The sequence below is a fragment of the Heloderma suspectum genome, chromosome 6 (genome assembly GCF_057233095.1).
Source record: "Heloderma suspectum isolate Gila_16-S chromosome 6, 16-S_ref, whole genome shotgun sequence".
Taxonomy (NCBI): Eukaryota; Metazoa; Chordata; class Lepidosauria; order Squamata; family Helodermatidae; genus Heloderma; species Heloderma suspectum.
This window is the reverse complement of record NC_139463.1, coordinates 77,412,190-77,428,799: the sequence shown is the minus strand read 5'-3', so window position 1 is coordinate 77,428,799 and position 16,610 is coordinate 77,412,190. Positions and strand designations below refer to the sequence as shown.

At 46.8% G+C, this 16,610-nt stretch overlaps 1 protein-coding gene across 1 annotated transcript; it reads left to right on the top strand.

Annotated features, from left to right (window-relative positions):
• The first annotated feature begins 1,372 nt into the window (after window positions 1–1,372).
• Window positions 1,373–7,736, top strand: LOC146341277 (uncharacterized). Its single transcript, XM_084807343.1, has 6 exons — window positions 1,373–1,462; window positions 2,728–2,788; window positions 3,528–3,842; window positions 5,856–5,982; window positions 6,091–6,172; window positions 7,559–7,736. The coding sequence occupies exons 1-6, from the start codon at window positions 1,373–1,375 to the stop codon at window positions 7,568–7,570; spliced, it is 687 nt and encodes a 228-aa protein (XP_084663469.1). The 3' UTR covers window positions 7,571–7,736.
• Window positions 7,737–16,610: the final 8,874 nt, after the last annotated feature.

Below are 16,610 nucleotides of genomic sequence, written 5' to 3'. Positions count from 1 at the left end.
ACTTGCTTCTTGTTCCCTGGTTACATTTAAAGTAGCAAATTGTTCCCTACAGACACCACCCAAGAAGGTACACTGTGCAATAGCTAGTGGCTTCAAGACATGGAAGACTAAGGTGTTCTCATTAAACAAGCATTAAGTTAAACAAAAGCTAGACCTCTGAAACCAATTCTTATGTCTATTTATAAAAACTCATGTTCCTTCAGTCCTTTAATTCAAACACTCCTCCAAAATGTTCCACATCGCATTTCTGGTTCTGTGCTCTATTTCCTAGCTATTGGTGGGCCTCCAATGTGTATGGAGATATTGTTCGTCACTACTATTGCCCAAGCTTTATCCACTGGCTTGAATATTATTTCCTCCCTTTAATTTAACCAGTGTCTTTCCATGTATGTTCATTGTTGCCAGACTCAAATCTTCATGGGATTCCATATTCTCTCTCTCTCTCTGTTGGTCATTGGATTCAGGAACTGCCTACCCTTAGAGGAAGGGCTCCACTCACAAGGTTCCTCTGCCCATTTGGGGGGATTCCCCCCACCCACATGCCACAGATCACCCCATTCAGCAGGGTCTCCTCACTTTGTAGCATTTTCAGGGAGCTGGAGCGGATGCCATGGGAAGGAGAGGGAATGGAAGTCCACTTCCATCAGTGCAACTGATCCAGCATAAAGCTTGATCCAACACCCCCTCTATATAGCTGGGCAGGATATGGGCAATTTATTCTTCATGATTTTGTTTTAAAGACAAAGGTATGACAAACCCATTGCAGCAGCTCCAGTACCACCAACACAACATAAGAAAGGCCTAAGATGCCAGAAGATTGTGTGTGTGGGGGGGGGGAGGGTGTTCAGGAAGGACTTAGTTTAGATTTCTTCCATCAAGGTGACAGTATGACCCAGCAATACAAGAAGGAGTCAAAGAGCCCTAAAATGTGGAGATCCACCAGTCTTCCTCTCTTCCAGGTATCTGTTGATATTTTTTCTTTACATTTCAGAATGCTTTTAGTGTTACGGCTACAAGCATAACTACAGTCACTAGGGAAGTTAACTCCATTGAACACATTGGGACTTACTTCTGAGTAAACAAGCCTAGGATCCTCCCATCAACCAGAGTGGTTGGATCCAACCCAGGCCCCCTCCTGCGCCTTGAAGGACAAACTCGATGTGCAAACAAACAGGTGAAAATTTTTCACTTCATGGTGCTAAAACATGATCCCCTGCTAACGTCTGTACATCAAGCCCACTAGAATCCCTCTCCCACACACAGCAAAGCCCATGCATAAGCACCAGTGACAGACAATGGCTGCAGCAGCCCCACCCCCTGCCTCCTGCTCCGTGGCCAGCATCCCTGAGCTGGTAGCTGGTGCTGAAGGGCGATGAGGGCAGAGGAAGAGGAGGGAACGGTGGCAAACCCCACACAGCCCATTGGGCAGGCACCCCCACATGGAGCGGGGATGGGCAGCAGGGTGGGAAAAGGCGCAGGAAGCTGAGGGGCTGGCTGGGGACGGTGGAGTTGCGAGGCGTGGCGGCTGCTCAGGGGGTGGAAGGTGGAGAAGCCGAGGGCTGAGGAGGGGAATAGGGGCTGCCGTGGAGAGGGAAGGTGGCTTTGTTCCCTTCTGCCTCTTTTCTCCTTCCTCCCCTGCTGAGGAGGGGAGCAGATGACCTTGGAGCCCCAGAGCTCCAAGGCTCCCTCTCTCGCCCCCTTTGTCTGACTGGCTCTGCTTGGTCAGCGAGAGGCAGCTGCCACTCACCACACTCCCTTCCTCTGCTCCTTCCTCCCACTGCATCTGCCCCAGGGCAGCAGCAGGCAGGGAGCAGGCTCCAATAAAGGTACAGCACCAAAGACCCGGTGTGACCTGCCAGCACTACATAACTGGTTAAGGAGGAAAAGATGGAATAGCTGCACATTGTATGGTAGGACTAGCAGCCCTCTGCCTGGAAGCACTCCATTTTTCTGTCTTTTTTCTTACCATGTTGTGTGCTTCCACCAGACAAAGGACTCCTAGTGCTGCCAATCAAAAGACGTTGTGTAGCAATTCTGTCTGTCCCTTCTTAAGGGGTTGTATTCTCCTGGAACAAGAAAAGATGGAAGAAGCAGTGGGAAAACCCCTGGGGTTCACAGGATGAACGTTATTTGGAACCACCTGTATCAAATTCCATGAACAAGGCAGGACGATAAAAGCCTCAGGGTGCTTCCAGACAAGGCTCTTTTTAAGCCACCACCCTGCCCCATTCACAGGAATTTACAGAGGGGCCAGATGACATCCCCTTACTCATAACCCTCTCGTGGTTTCCCACCACTTCTTCCATCTTTTTCTTACTGCGGAAAACCCATTATGGAATGGAAGAAAAGGTGGAAAGGCTGCACAATGAGTTCAGAACAGTAGCGCTAGGAGCTGCCCGTCTGGAAACTGCACCCAGCTTTCAGGCATTAGGAATGTGTTCCTCCTTCCCCACCTTCCCTGTGTTCATGTAGGGGAAGTTTCCACATCATCATAGGCCACTGTGGGTCAATTCACCCGTGGGGTTCCCTGACATGTACTGACCACCATTTTGAATATACAGGCTTGTTGTGTTGTGCACACCTGGGCACTGTGGGTTACTTGAGAGTTAAACAACCCTTGGATAACCCTGGAACGACATCACTTACCATGAGATGCAAGCCAGGTCATAATTTTTGACCAGGACTCACCAGTTTGTAAATACGTCTATCCTTCTTGTGCTTTGTCAGGGAACCTCAGCCTGGGTCCCTGGTGAGCGTTCGCGCAATGGCAATGGCAAACCAGCTCCAGGTTGGCTTGGATGCATTCAGTGCATACAGTGGTGCAGCTAGTGCTGGAGCTCAGGGCCATGGTCCAGGGCCCTGCAGTTGGGGGGCGGGGCGCAAATGACCACCCAGGGATTGGTGATGGGGCAGCAGCAAACAGGCAGGGCAGCAGCACCTGGGCCAGCATGAGCATACCGTGGCCCACTGGAGCTGATGCCAGTTGCTGGAGCATCCTTCCCTTCTTATTTCAGGAAATATTTTATAGTTGCGGGCAGCTGGATGGGCAAGTACATGGTGACAGATGCTCATTGTTTTTTAAAAAATACTTTAAAAATATATTATCCTTTTCCACATTAAAATGTTATTTATCCCCAAGTAAATGTGCTTAGGATCAGGGCAAGCTCAGTTTTATTTCTGCATTGCTATGGTTTACGTGAGGTTTGAAGGTGAAAGTGCACATGCTCAGAATATTTTTTTCTACCAACCCCCCCCCCCCGCCCCCGCAGTCAGGGATGGCAAACGAGCAACTTCAGATGCCTTAGGATTGTTGGCCTACAACTCCCATCAGCCACAGGCAGCATGGCTAAAGGTTAGGGATCACGGGAATTGTTGGCCAAGACATCTGGAGGGCCATGCGTGGCCCGCTCCTGCGAGGTATTGGGGACGCAGCGTTTCATAGCATGGAACGAGGGGGGTGGTGGTGGTGGGGAAATGTTAGTCGTGTTCTTCGCGGATGAACTGGTACACGTGGCCGCCCTTTTAAGGCCGCTCCGCCCCGCTCCTCCTGGGCCCCGGCCGCGGGCTCCGGCCCCGCCTTCCCTCGCGAGCGCCGGACACCCCCGGCCGGCCTGGGCTCCCCCACGCGAGGGCCGCCCGACGGGGCGGGACTTGCCCGCGCGGCCCTGACTCGCCGTCGCTCGAGGAGCGAATAAAAGGCCCCGGGAGGGAGGGAGCCGGTCAGCGCGCCCTGCCGCCCCGGACGGAGCCCAGCATGAGCCGGTGTCGGCGAGGCCCCTGCGCGCGCTCCCTGCTCCTCCTCGCTCTCTTCGCCTTCGCCGGGAGGGGCTCGCACAGCCGGGGTAAAGCAGCCCACGGGCGGGCCGGGGCGCAGAACCGGCGGAGGAGCGGGCGTCGCTTTCGTCTTCGCTTTGCCTCCGGTCCAGGGGCGGGAGGAGGCGGAGGAACGCAGCCACGCTCCCCGTCCGCCGGTTGAAAAGGGGGCCGAGGTGCCTGGGAAGCTCCGCGGACGACGGCGAGCGACCCCCCCGCGCAGAAAGCTGCGGCCAGCTTGCCAGGAAAACCGCGCGCTCTGCGCGGCAGGGACAAAAATTGCCCTGTCGTCTAGGCACGGAACGAGTAATATACATTGAGGGTAGTATCCAGTGCTAGTCTTACGTGGAGTAGACCTATTGAAATGAATGAGCTTTTAGTCGGGGCGACCTTAGGTCCCACTCTTTCAATGGACTAGCTTTGATGCTACCCCAACACACCACCTCCTTCCTTCCTTCTTTTTCTTTCTTTCACCTCGGTTTCTTCGCTTTTAAACGTCAATGGTTTCATGTTTTATAAGGTTGTATTTTATGGTTTTCATGTTTATAAGCCCCACAGACGACTTCGGCTATTGGACAGTATAGAAATGTAATAAATAATAATAATCCCCCCTCCTGCCCAGTCACCATTGATCAGCCATGGGCACTCTGTACCTCACAGGATAGCTGTGAGGATTCAGTGGGAGCAGAGAACAGTATGCACCCACTTTGAGCTCCTTGGCGAGAGGTAGGATAAAAAAGTCAGAAGGGACCTTGGAGGTCAGTGTAATAAATGGAGCAGTGTCATGGGTTGCGTCCCGGATGTGCCTTCTGCAAGAGGAAGGCCCCTCCACCTGGTTCCTGGAGATCCCCCCACACCAAAGGTGCAGAAAATCCATTTATGCTGACCATTTGCTAATTTCCACAAAGCTGGTAAATAATTTAAAAGAGCATATACATCAATGAATATCGAAGACTGTTCCAGTACAAACTTTTTCTCTGTAATACTCTCCTCCCCAAAAGAAGCAACCACTGGACATTGGCAGAACATATGTTGAAAAGCATTACTTGTATTGCACTTTCAGCAATTAGGTGATTTAGATAATCCCTTATTAAAGAGACGTTGCAGAGACCAATAGACACAAAAGTTTTTGCTGAATAAGACACAGCCTAAGACCCATAGGTGCCAAAGGTAGATGCCACAGCGGTGACCCACTAATTGGGCATTTTGTTGCAGTGCTCACAGCAGTATCTCGAATTCCCTGGGGCCCCTGGAATAATCCATACTCATATAATCCAGGGACTTGATTTGTTACGTGTTTTTATCCGTTGCTTCCTGCAGGGAGTCAAAGCAGTTTATATGATGCTTCCTTATCATATCTTCAGACCAGCTCTGTGAAGCAGTATGAGTGGCATGTAGCTGATCCTAGGTTGTTGCTTTTTTACTTTACTTAAACATGCTGGGCATCGATCTGACTTGGGACCACCACTCATGGGTGTTTATGTATGGGTTAAACATCAGATGGAGTTTTTCTTTCTCTTTTTAGCCCCGTTCAGGAGGGCTGAATTTAGGGATGGAAACAACTGGGTGGGAAGGTTTCACACACCCTACCTATGTGTGGAGGTCCCAATCTGGATCAGGGGGGAGGCACACACTTACACTGAAGTAAAAGGAAGTTAGAATCCCCTGCATGCTGTGCATTTAAGCCCTGGGTTAAAAACAGGCTGAGTCCTGGCTCAGATAAAGACTAGGAGGCGGATTATAGAGCTACAGCTACAATTCCGGGGGTGGGGGGGTGGGGTGGGGTGTATGTATGTGTAGTTCTCTGCATGCATCTGTGCTTAAAAATGTACTCCTAATATGAAACATGCTAGATTAAAAAAAACAGAAATCTCCCACCCCCTCCCCACTCCCGGTTTTAAATGCAAACCCTGCATCTGTCAGTGGGGGATTGTCTTGCATTCCCTTGGGCAGTTAGGTACACTCACATGTTTGTGAGGGTTTGTGTCCTGGAGGGAGAGGTGAAATGATATTTGGTGAATCTCTGTCCTTTCCATCCACAGCTGCCCCTGTGACTAGAGAATTACATTGCCAGTGCCCCCAGGTGACCTCTGAGATGATTGAACCAAGTCTCATTGGTGATGTAAAATTTGTCTCCGAGGGGCCTCACTGTGCCGTTATTGAAGTCATGTAAGCATCCCCAACCTGGCTAGCTCTTTTGAAAAATCATTTTTAACTAGCATTGGCTTTGTGAAAGCTCTTTGCTCATCCAGCTGTTTCCTCTGCCTTATCTAACAGAGCCACCTTGAAGAATGGGGAGAAAGTCTGCCTGGATCCCACCGCATCATGGATCTGGGACATTGTGGACAGTATTCTGGAGGTAGTTACATAGAGCATTGTGAAGGGGTTGACTGAACAATAGCTGCCTATAAAGAGCCCTTTGGATCAATAGCTGCCTATGAAGAGCCCTGTGCATAAGAACTGCAGCCGTATGCACAGTTCACTCTTGCTGGAGTACAAGGAAAGGCTGTAGGTCAGTAATGGAGCATCTGCTTTGCTCAGCAGAGGCCCCAGGTTCAAACCCTTGCATCTCCAGACAGGGCTAGGGAACACCCCTACCTGAAACCCTGGAGTGCCTCTGCCAGTCAGGGTGGAAAATGCTATGCTAGGTACGCTCTTAGTTGACTTGATATGAGGTACCTGCTTATTTTTCTAAATGAAAATTTCAGCAGCCTACATGTCTGATTGCAATGTTGTTTTTAATAGGCCATGTTTGTACATAACGATAAGCCAAGAATTGTGGTTAATAAACCATGTTATAAATGGGCTAGGTTCAATCACATGAAGTTCTCCTCTTCCTGGTTTGTTTAGGGACTTGTGCAAGGGAAGAAGCAAAGTAGAAGTGAACAGGTAGCATGCACCAGCACACAGTGCATTCCCGTTGCAGTTAATTAATCCAGGATTTCTGGTTCATCATTAAATGTGATTGCGGTCAATGTCTATGCTCTTATTCATCAAAGTCTATTGCAACAGGTGTCAGTTAATAGTGATAGGTAACATAATTGTATTTATTTCACATATAGTCCACAATAGTGGTGTAGTGGTTAGAATCTCACACTATGAAGACCCAGGTTCAAATCCCCACTCAGCCATGAAGCTCAGTGGTTGACCTTGGGCCTTTTATTTTCCAACTGACAGTACCAATGAGCTGTTTTGGAGAATTTTTGTCCCCATAGGGTTGGGTTTTTTAATTTAGTACTTCTGCAAACGTGACGGTTCCCTTGAGCATGCCGATACCTCCTTGTTTCTCAGCTGGCTGTGTTTTGGCTATGGTTCCATCAGCATTCACCATCTGAGTTTGTTATTTGGAGTGGCTATGAAAGGCAGGCACTGACCAGGCCCAGTCCTGCTTAGCTTCAGCAAGGTTACTGAATTGTGTGCCTGCAGACCATACCCTGGGACTTTTATGAATTGCTTTATCTGTGGATCAACTATCAATAGATATGCCAAGCATAAGGCTGACATTGCCAGAACACCTCCTTACACATATCAAGAGATTCACAGTTCATGTCACTAGTCCCTTTGACTACAGGCTGGCAACATGCGGCTCATGAAGTACATCTGTGACTCTAGCTGGGAGCATGAAGTAGATGGAACAGAAAGTTCAGATATTGTTGAGGAGATATGACAACCATTAGTGGCTGAATTCTTTGCAGCTTTTCATGTTTTCATATGCAACCTATATTCTTTTGTCTGGCTCCTGCAGAATCAGCAGTAAGCTGTGAAGGAGGCTTTGAACATACATTACAGCGTCCAATGCCAGGACAGAATCCAACAGGAAGTTATCCTGCTAATTCTTCTAGATTGGAAAAAATATTATTGGTATAACAAAGGAGTGCCACACAGTATATATAAAAATAAAAGGTTCTAATCTCAATGTGTCGAGCTGATTTGTTGATTAATGTCTGGAGAATACATTACACGCTGAATAGTTCAAAATCCAGTATTCACTTAGACGCTGATAGGATCTCAACAGGAGGGGCCCAACCAGGAAAGAGATCTTGGGGTTTGTGAAGGTAGGATCAAGCTGCCAGGACCAGCCCCAACCTCCCTGTGAGGTAGGACTGCTCAGGACCTGATCCCAGCTCACCTTCCAAACCCCTTCCAGTCCCCCAATATACCCAGTAGCCACCCTCCTAAGCCAAGAGGCAGTGAAATTAGCACAGAGGTTATGCAGAGGGATCACACCAACTAAAAGTTGGATAAAGGTTATTAAGATCAAAATAAAGGGGTGGAGGGAAAGGGAAGAATAGAAGTAGCAACTTGCACAAGAGGGTACAAAGCCAAATCACTTAACTATAAAAAGACAGCTTTGTGAATGCACACTCAAGCCAAAATAATAAAGCTACCTGGCGTATCCTTACTCACCTAAGTATGGATCTCTGGATAGCAATTGGCCATCTGCAGGTATAGAACCATCTAGACGAAGGGAGACCCCATGCCTCTACCTCAGCCCTCTTTTAAAGCCCAACCCTGGCAACCCAGGGCAGATTTTCCTTTAGCCAATCACCAGTTCAGCACCCAGGGGGACTGCCCTTGCTTTCAAGAGGCTGGAACTCCCCACCAACTCCAGCTGTTGTCACTCCCCAATTGGCAGAGACTGCACCTCGCCTCGCGCGGAGGGCAAAGGAGCCTCTTGGTAACACACAATTCTAGGTGGTTATATCAGATGTGACCGTCTGGCCTAATCTTATGGTGGAAAACAGGCCGTCATTCTTGACAGGGTTCTTCTGGATAGTTCAGTGAAAATCTCAACTCCGCTGTGTTCACTTTTGGAATGTGATATATTGTTCTGGTTATCCCATCTAAAAAGGTTATCGAAGTGCTGGGAAATGGTGCAGAGAAGGGCAACCAAATGATTGAAGGGTCAGAACATATTTCCTAGTAGAAAAAGATAAAAGTGGTTTGGAAAGTTTTTTAATTTAGGGAAAAAAGACTACCAGAGGGAGGGGACAGGGTAGAGGTTTCTACGGTTACACACAGTATGGCAAAAGACAAAAGAGAAAGATTTGTCTAGAACTTGACGGGAACCAATTTGTGATGGCTACCAGTTTGGATGTCTTTAAATGTGGATTGGTCAAATTCATGGAGGACAAGGCTATCAATGGCTACTATCATGATGGCTATATGCTACCTCCAGTATCAGAGGCAGTATGCCTATGTACACCAGTTGCTGGGGAAAATGGGTGGGAGGGTGCTAATGCACTGCTTGTTGGTTCCCCACAGGCAGCTGGTTGGCCACTGTGTGAACAGTGCTGGACTAGAAGGACCCTTGGTCTGAGCCAACATGGCGCTTCTTATGTTCTTAACTTGGAGTCATCCAATGACATTTATTAAGTGTATATTCAGGACATATCAGAAGTACTACTTTACACAAGTGGGAACCTAATCTATGGAACTTGCGGCCATTAGGGATGTACAGATCGTGTAAAATCTGTTTCATCTGTTTTGCAGATTGTCCAGTGCCTTCCGTTCCATCATCCACCCATCTATGCAATCGGATCTTTTTAGTTTCTGAATTTGTACAAATTTGCACATGTTAAAATGCACAAATTCCCCCAAAATGCACATTTCAGGCTTTAGCCTATGGTGGAAATGTGCATTTTGGCCTGGTTTTTATTTTGCATATTTTTCTATGATGAAATTTACATATATGTTGGGAACGTTAGAATGCCGTTCCGAAAGGCTGCGGAATCCTCCCAACGGGAAAAGCCAGTGCACTGCCAATGGGATTTTTGAAAATCCAAACTCATTTGGTTCCACTGTAGATTTCCCAACATCTCTAGTGGCCATAAATTTGGGATGGCCGCTACTTTGGATGACTTTAAAAGATTAGTTAACTGCATGGCTATTCATCATTGTAGCTATAGAGAAACTCTGTAGGCAGAATCAAGTGTACCACTGAATACTGGTGACTGGGGAACAACAAAACACAAGGGCTTTCTGAAGGCTTCTAGCTGGCCATCACACCAGAGAAAGAAGGACAAGGGAGTAGATAGACCTGTGGTCTGATCCAGCAGAGTTCTTAGAATCCTAAGTAACACCGCGTAGCACGTTTTTAGAGGGGTTGCTTATCAAATTTGCATATGACACAAAGCTAGGAGGAGGTGGACAATACCATAGAAGACAGGACCAAGATGAAAAAGGATGCTGTAGTTGTATCTTGCATTGCAGCGCCTGCAATGAGCAAAGGGTTGGACTAGAAGATCCCGAAGGTCCCCTCAAACTCTCATGGTTCCAAAATTTTCATCTGTTTTTCTTCTCCTTTTGTGTTTGTGTGAAGCCCCGCTAGAGACCACTGCTGTTCTGGCCAAAGACATCTAGGCACCTGGAGCTGCCTGCCTTATACTTCTTAGGGAATGCACAGTTGTTAGGAGATGTAGTTTGTTTTAGAACATTGCTGCTTTACAGGACAAGCATCCCGATTTGTTATATTGATTTATATCCTGTCTTTTGAGCCAGAATAATCCCCAAGGTGGGTTTACATAAGAACATAAGAAAAGCCATGCTGGATCAGACCAAGGGTCCATCTAGTCCAGCATTCTGTTCACACAGTGGCCAACCAGCTGTCCACCTGGAACCCACAAGCAGGGCATGAGCGCAACAGCACCCTCCCACCCATGTTCCCCAGGAAGTGGTGTACATAGGCTCACTGCCTCTGGTACTCGAGGTAGCACATAGCCATCAAGACATTGACAGCCTTTTCCTCCAAGAATTTGTCCAACGCCCTTTTAAAGCCATCCAAGTTGGTGGCCATCGCTGCATCTTGTAGTTTAACTATGTGCTGTGTGAAGTCCTTCCTTTTATCTGTCCTAAATCCCTCACCAATCGAATTCATAGGATGACCCTGGGTTCTAGTAATTTGAGAGAGGAAGAAAAATATCCACATTCTCCACACCATGCATAATTTTGTAGACCTCTATCATGTCTCCCCTTATCCTCCTTTTTTCCAAACTAAATAATACCAGCTGTTGTAACTAGGAGCAGTACAATATCGGCAGTTTTATTCTCAATTCCTTTTCTGATTATGCCTAACATGGAGCTTGCCTTTTTTTACAGCAGCCACTGTGTTGATATCTTCACTGAGCTGTCCAACTCCAAGAGTTCTTTCCTGGTCGGTCACTGCTAGCTCAGATCCCATTAGGCTATACTTGAAGTTGGGATTTTTTGCTCCAACATGCATTACTTTACACTTGCTTTCATTGAACCTCATTTGCCATCTAGATGCCCATTCTCCCAGTTTGTAGAATTTACCCTTTATTCCTACTCTCTGCTTTCTGTTCTTTAACCAGTTACTGATCCATAAGAGGACTGCTAAGGTTGCTCAGGAGTCCTTGGTGAGGAACTTTGTCAAAAGCCTTTAGGAAGTCCAAGTAAACAATGCCTACCAGATCACCCCTGTCTATTGACACTCTCAAAGAACTCTAAAAGGTTAGTGAAACAGGACTTACCTTTGTGGAAGCCGTGTTGATTCTTCTTCAGCAGGGCTTGTCCTTCTATATGCTTACTAATTTATCTGTAATAATGCCTTCAACCAATTTACCCAGAACAGATGTTAAGTTAACAGCCTGTAATTTCCCAGATCCCCCCCCCCCGATCCCTTTTTTAAAATTGGTAAAATAATGCAATACAGTAACACTGGGGCTGCTTCTTTTCCCTCTGACAGAGGGACAGGGATGTTCCCTAAGCCTGTTATGGGGATCATATTGTATTGATTCACCCCCATCTGCCAAAACAGTGCCTCCTTTCTGCCCACAGTGTGACTTCAGCATGGATTTCTATACTGCACAGCCATCAGCCTAGTTGCACTGTGCAATATTCTGGGTGTTCTAACCCCTCAGTCATTTGGTTGCCCTTCTCTGCACATTTCCCAACACTCTGATACACTTTTTCAAATTGGGTGACCTGAACTGGGATGATCCCCTCCTTTCAGAGCCTATCAGAGTCTAAGTACAGTTTGGCTTTTGGACTATTCAGCATATAATCTATTCTCCAGACATTAATCAACAAATCAGCTCCATAGATTGAGATTAGAACATTTTATTTTTATATATACTGAGTATATACTTTTATTTTACTTTTATATACACTCCCTTGTTATACCAATGTTTTTTCCAATCCAGTAGAATTAGCAGGAAAACTTCCTGTTAGATTCTGTTCTTTGGCATGTGGATGTTGTATGTTCAAAGCCTCCTTCACAGCATATTCAGCAAGAACTAGACAAGAGAATGTAAGTTGCAAATGAAAACATGAAAAACTGCAAAGAATTCAGCCACAAATGGTTTCCATATTGCCTCATCAAAATCTGAACTTTCTCTTCCATCTACTTCCTGCTCCCAACTAGAGTCACAGATGTACTTCATGAGCTGCATGTTGCCAGCCTGTAGTCAAAGGGACTAGTGACATGAACTATGAATCTCTTGATATCTGTAAGGAGGTGTTCTGGCTAGGTAAACATTATGTTTGGCATATATATTTATAGTTGATCTACAGAGAAAGCAATTCATAAACGTCCTGGGATATGGTCTGCAGGCACACAATTCAGTGCCTACCACTTCTAATAGCAAACCCAGGTGGTGAGTGATGATGGAACTGTAGCCAAAACAGGGCCCACTGAGAAACAAGGAGGTATCAGCATTCTCAAGGTAACCCTCAAGTTTACAGAACTACAATTAAAACAAAACAAAACTTAAGCTCACTAGCACCAACAGTTGGAAAATAAAAGTCCCAAGGTCACCCACAGAGCTTCATGGATGGGTGGGGATTTGACCCTGGGTCTTCATAGTCTGAGATTCTAACCACTGTACCACTATTGTGGACTATATGTGAAATAAATCCGGGATTAATTAACCGCAATGTGAATGAGCTGTGCGCTGGTTAACGCTGCCTGTTCACTTCTACTTTGCTTCTTCCTTTGCACAAGCCCCTAACAAGCCAAGATGGGGAGAGCTTCATGTTTTTGTCCAAACACAAGATTATGGTTAATGGTGAACAAACAAGCCAGGTTTAAATGACAGTTTGTCATTGGCTTAAGAATCTTGACTTCTTTGGATGCATTGAACCATAATTCTGGGTTCCGATTCACATGAAGCTCTCCTTTTCCTGGTTTGATTACCCCACATGCGAAGGAAGGAGCAAATGGGCTGCATGCACCAGCATGTAACCAATTTACAACATGGTTTATTAACCACGATGCCTGTCTTATCGATATGTACAAACATGGCCTATCAAAAACAAAGTTCCAATCGTCTACACAGGCTGATTAAATTTTCATTTACAGAAATACGAAGCTATGTTATACCAAGTCAAACTAATAGTGTATCTAGCATAGTATTTTCCACTCCAACTTGCAGGGACAATCCAGGGTTTCAACTAGGAGTGTTCTCCACCCTCTCTGAAGATGCAAGGGCTTGAACCTGGGACTGCTTCCGTGCAAATCAGGGGCTCCATTACTGAGCTACAGCCTTTCCTTGTACATCAACAGTGAACTGTGCATAAGGCTGCAGCCCAAGTATTAATTTAAAAGGGCTCTTCATATGCAGCTATTGATCCAAAGGGATCTTTATAGGCAGCTATTGTTCAGTCAACTCCTCACAATGCTCTATGGAAATACCTTCTGAAGGGCTTTCACCATCACCAGGACCCATGGTGTCTCGGGATCCAGGCAGACTTTCTTCCCATTCTTCAGGGTGGCTCTGTTAGATGAGGCAGAGGAAATAGCTGGATGAGCGAAGACTTTTCACACCACCAATGCTAGTTAAAAATGATTTTTCAAAAGAGCTGGCCAGGTTGGGGAGGCTTACATGATTTCAACAGTGGCACAATACGAGTCGTCATGAAAGAATTCTATAGTAGCAATCTGTTTTTCTGGGATCCTCTGAGAGGTCACCTGGGGGCACCGGCAAACTCGTTCTTCAACCACAGGGCCATCAGTGGATGGAAGGGACAGAGATTAACTGAATATCATTTGCACTTCCCTCTCCTGGACACAAACCCTCACAAACATGTCAGTGCACCTAAATGCCCAAGTGAGTACAAGACAATCATCCCCTGCTGAAACACACCAGTTTGCATTTAAAACTGGGCTTGGGAGATGGCCTTTTCTCTATTTTTTTTTTAAATCTAGCATGTTTCATATTAAGAGTACATTTTTATCCTTCACAGATGCATGTGGAGTACTACACACACACACACACACACACACACAAAACCCCTTGGAATTATAGAGCTATAGCTCTATAATCCTCCTTCTAGTCTTTATCTCAGCCAGGACTCAGCCTGTTTTTAACCCAGGGCTTAGTATTCAATGCACAGCACGCAGGGGATTCTAACTTCTTTTTCACTTTAGTGTAATTGTGCACCTCCCCGATCCAGATTGGGACCACCACACACAGGGTATGTTAAACCTTCCGACCCAGCTGTTTCCCACCCTACATTCGCCCCACCTTCATGGGGGGAAAAAATAAAAGCTCCATCCTATGTTTAATCCACACACATACACCCAATCTGAATTGAGGCCCTGCATGCTTAACTAAATAAGAAGAAGGGGGAGGAGGGGGAGGAGGAGAAAGGATCAGCTACATGCCACGCATATTGCTTCACAGAGATGGTCTGAAGATATAATAACAATCATATACACTGCTTCGACTCCCTAGAGGAAGCAACGGATAAAAACAGGTAATAGATCAAATCTCTGGATTATACGATTATGGATTATTTCAGGGGTCCCCAATCTTTTCGGACTCATGGGTGCATTTGGGAATTTGAGATACTGCTGTGGGCTGCACCACAGAATGCCTAATCAGTAGGTCACCTGTCACGTCTATGAATCTTAGGCTGTGTCTTTTTCAGCAAAACCCTTTGCTTATTATCTACTAGTCTGTGCAACGTCTCTTTAATAAGGGGTTGTCTAATTCAGCTAATTGCTGGACATGCAATACACTTCCTTTAAACTTATTTTTTAGCAATGTCCAGTGGTTGCTTCTTTTGGCAGGAGGGTATTACACACGAAAAGTTTGTACTGGAGCAGTCTTTAATATTCACTGATGTACACGCTCTTTTAAATTATTTACCAGCTTCGTGGAAATTAACAGATGGTCAGCATAAATGGATTCTCTGCACCCTTTTCACAGCAAAAAGCCTTATATTACAACACTGGGAGGATAAACGCTAACCTCCTATAATGCAATGGATTGAGGTCCTTACAACACTTTCAGTATTTGAAAGGGTGGCATCTAGATGTCCCCTTCAAATGGAAACTTATTTGGATATTTGGTCCACTTTTGTTGCAGCCCATGTACAATTACTAGAAAGTTCTATGCAGTTCATTCAAATCCATGTATGTATATTTTAAGAAATGACAAAAAAAATGTTTCCAGGTGTCTGAGGGCACCATGTTGGGGCCCTGCATGCACAGTGGCATGCACTCCCGGGCATCGCATTGGGGACCCCTCCGTTATTTGATTATGGATTGTGTAACCATGTGCCAAATCCAATGCTTGCACTACAGCATAACCTCAACAATCCCATACAGACCTGGGATTAGAAAGCAGGTTTGAATTTAGCACCTTTCCTTTTATGAATTAATCTTTGTCCCCCTCTCTTCACTCGGCTCATATTTGATTACATTTTTAGTGGGTGGGATCCAGATTTATGCTGGGTCAACGCTGATGGAAATGGGCTTCCCCTCCCCCTCCTTCAGCCCCTCTAGACCACCAAAAACACTACACCGGGATTCGGGTGACCCTACTGAATGGGGTGAGCTTGCTGGGGGGGGGGGGATCTCCAGACACCAGGTGGAAGGACCTTCCTCTTGCAGAAGGCAGATAGATGCCAGACCCAAGCCATTACACTGCTGCATTTATTACAACCACCTATGAGGTTCTAGGTTTTTCATCCTGCCCTCCCGTCAAGGAGCTCAAAGTGGGTCCATATGGCTCTCCACTCCCACTGAATCCTCACAGCAACCCTGTGAGGTAGAGAGTGACTGGCCCACTGTTGATCGGTCAACTTCACGTTGGGAGGGGAGGGTTATTATTAATTACGTTTCTATACCGCCCCAGAGCAAAGCCATGGGGGGGGGATTAAACATGAAAACCATGAAATACAACGTTATAAAACATTGTATAAAACCATTAGAAGTGTAAGACAGAAGAAACCTGTGTAAAACAAAGAGAAGGGAGAAGGAAGAGTGTTGGGGAAGCATCCAATGACTATACTGCCCAATAGCCAAAGCCGTCTGCCAGGTTCAGAAACATGAAAACCATAGAATGCAACATAAAACACAAAAAAGAAACCAAGCTAAAAGAAAGATTGAGGGAGAGGAGGGAGGAGGAGGAGCGAGGGGTAGCATCCAACGTTAGTCCTTTGGAAGAACGGGACCTAAAGTCGCCCTAACAAGGCTCGTTCGTTTCAGCAGGTCTGCTCCACGTGGGACTAACACTGGATACTCCCCTCAATGTGCGTTATTAGTTTCGGGCCCAGCAGCCTGCGGCAGGATCGTTTCTGTTCGTGCCGCGCAGAGCGCGCGGCTTTCCCGGCAACCTGGCCGCGTCTTCCTGCGCGGGGGAGTCGCTGGCCGTCGCCCGCGGAGCTTCCCGGGCACCGCGGCCGCCCTTTGAGCCGGCGGGCGGGGAGCGTACCTCTGCCTCCACCCGCCCCCGGACCGGGGGCCGGAGGCAGAGCGAAGCCGACGCCCGCTCCTTCGCGGCGTCCGGCGCCCTGCCCCGACGCTGGAGCTGCTTTACTCTGTCGCCCGG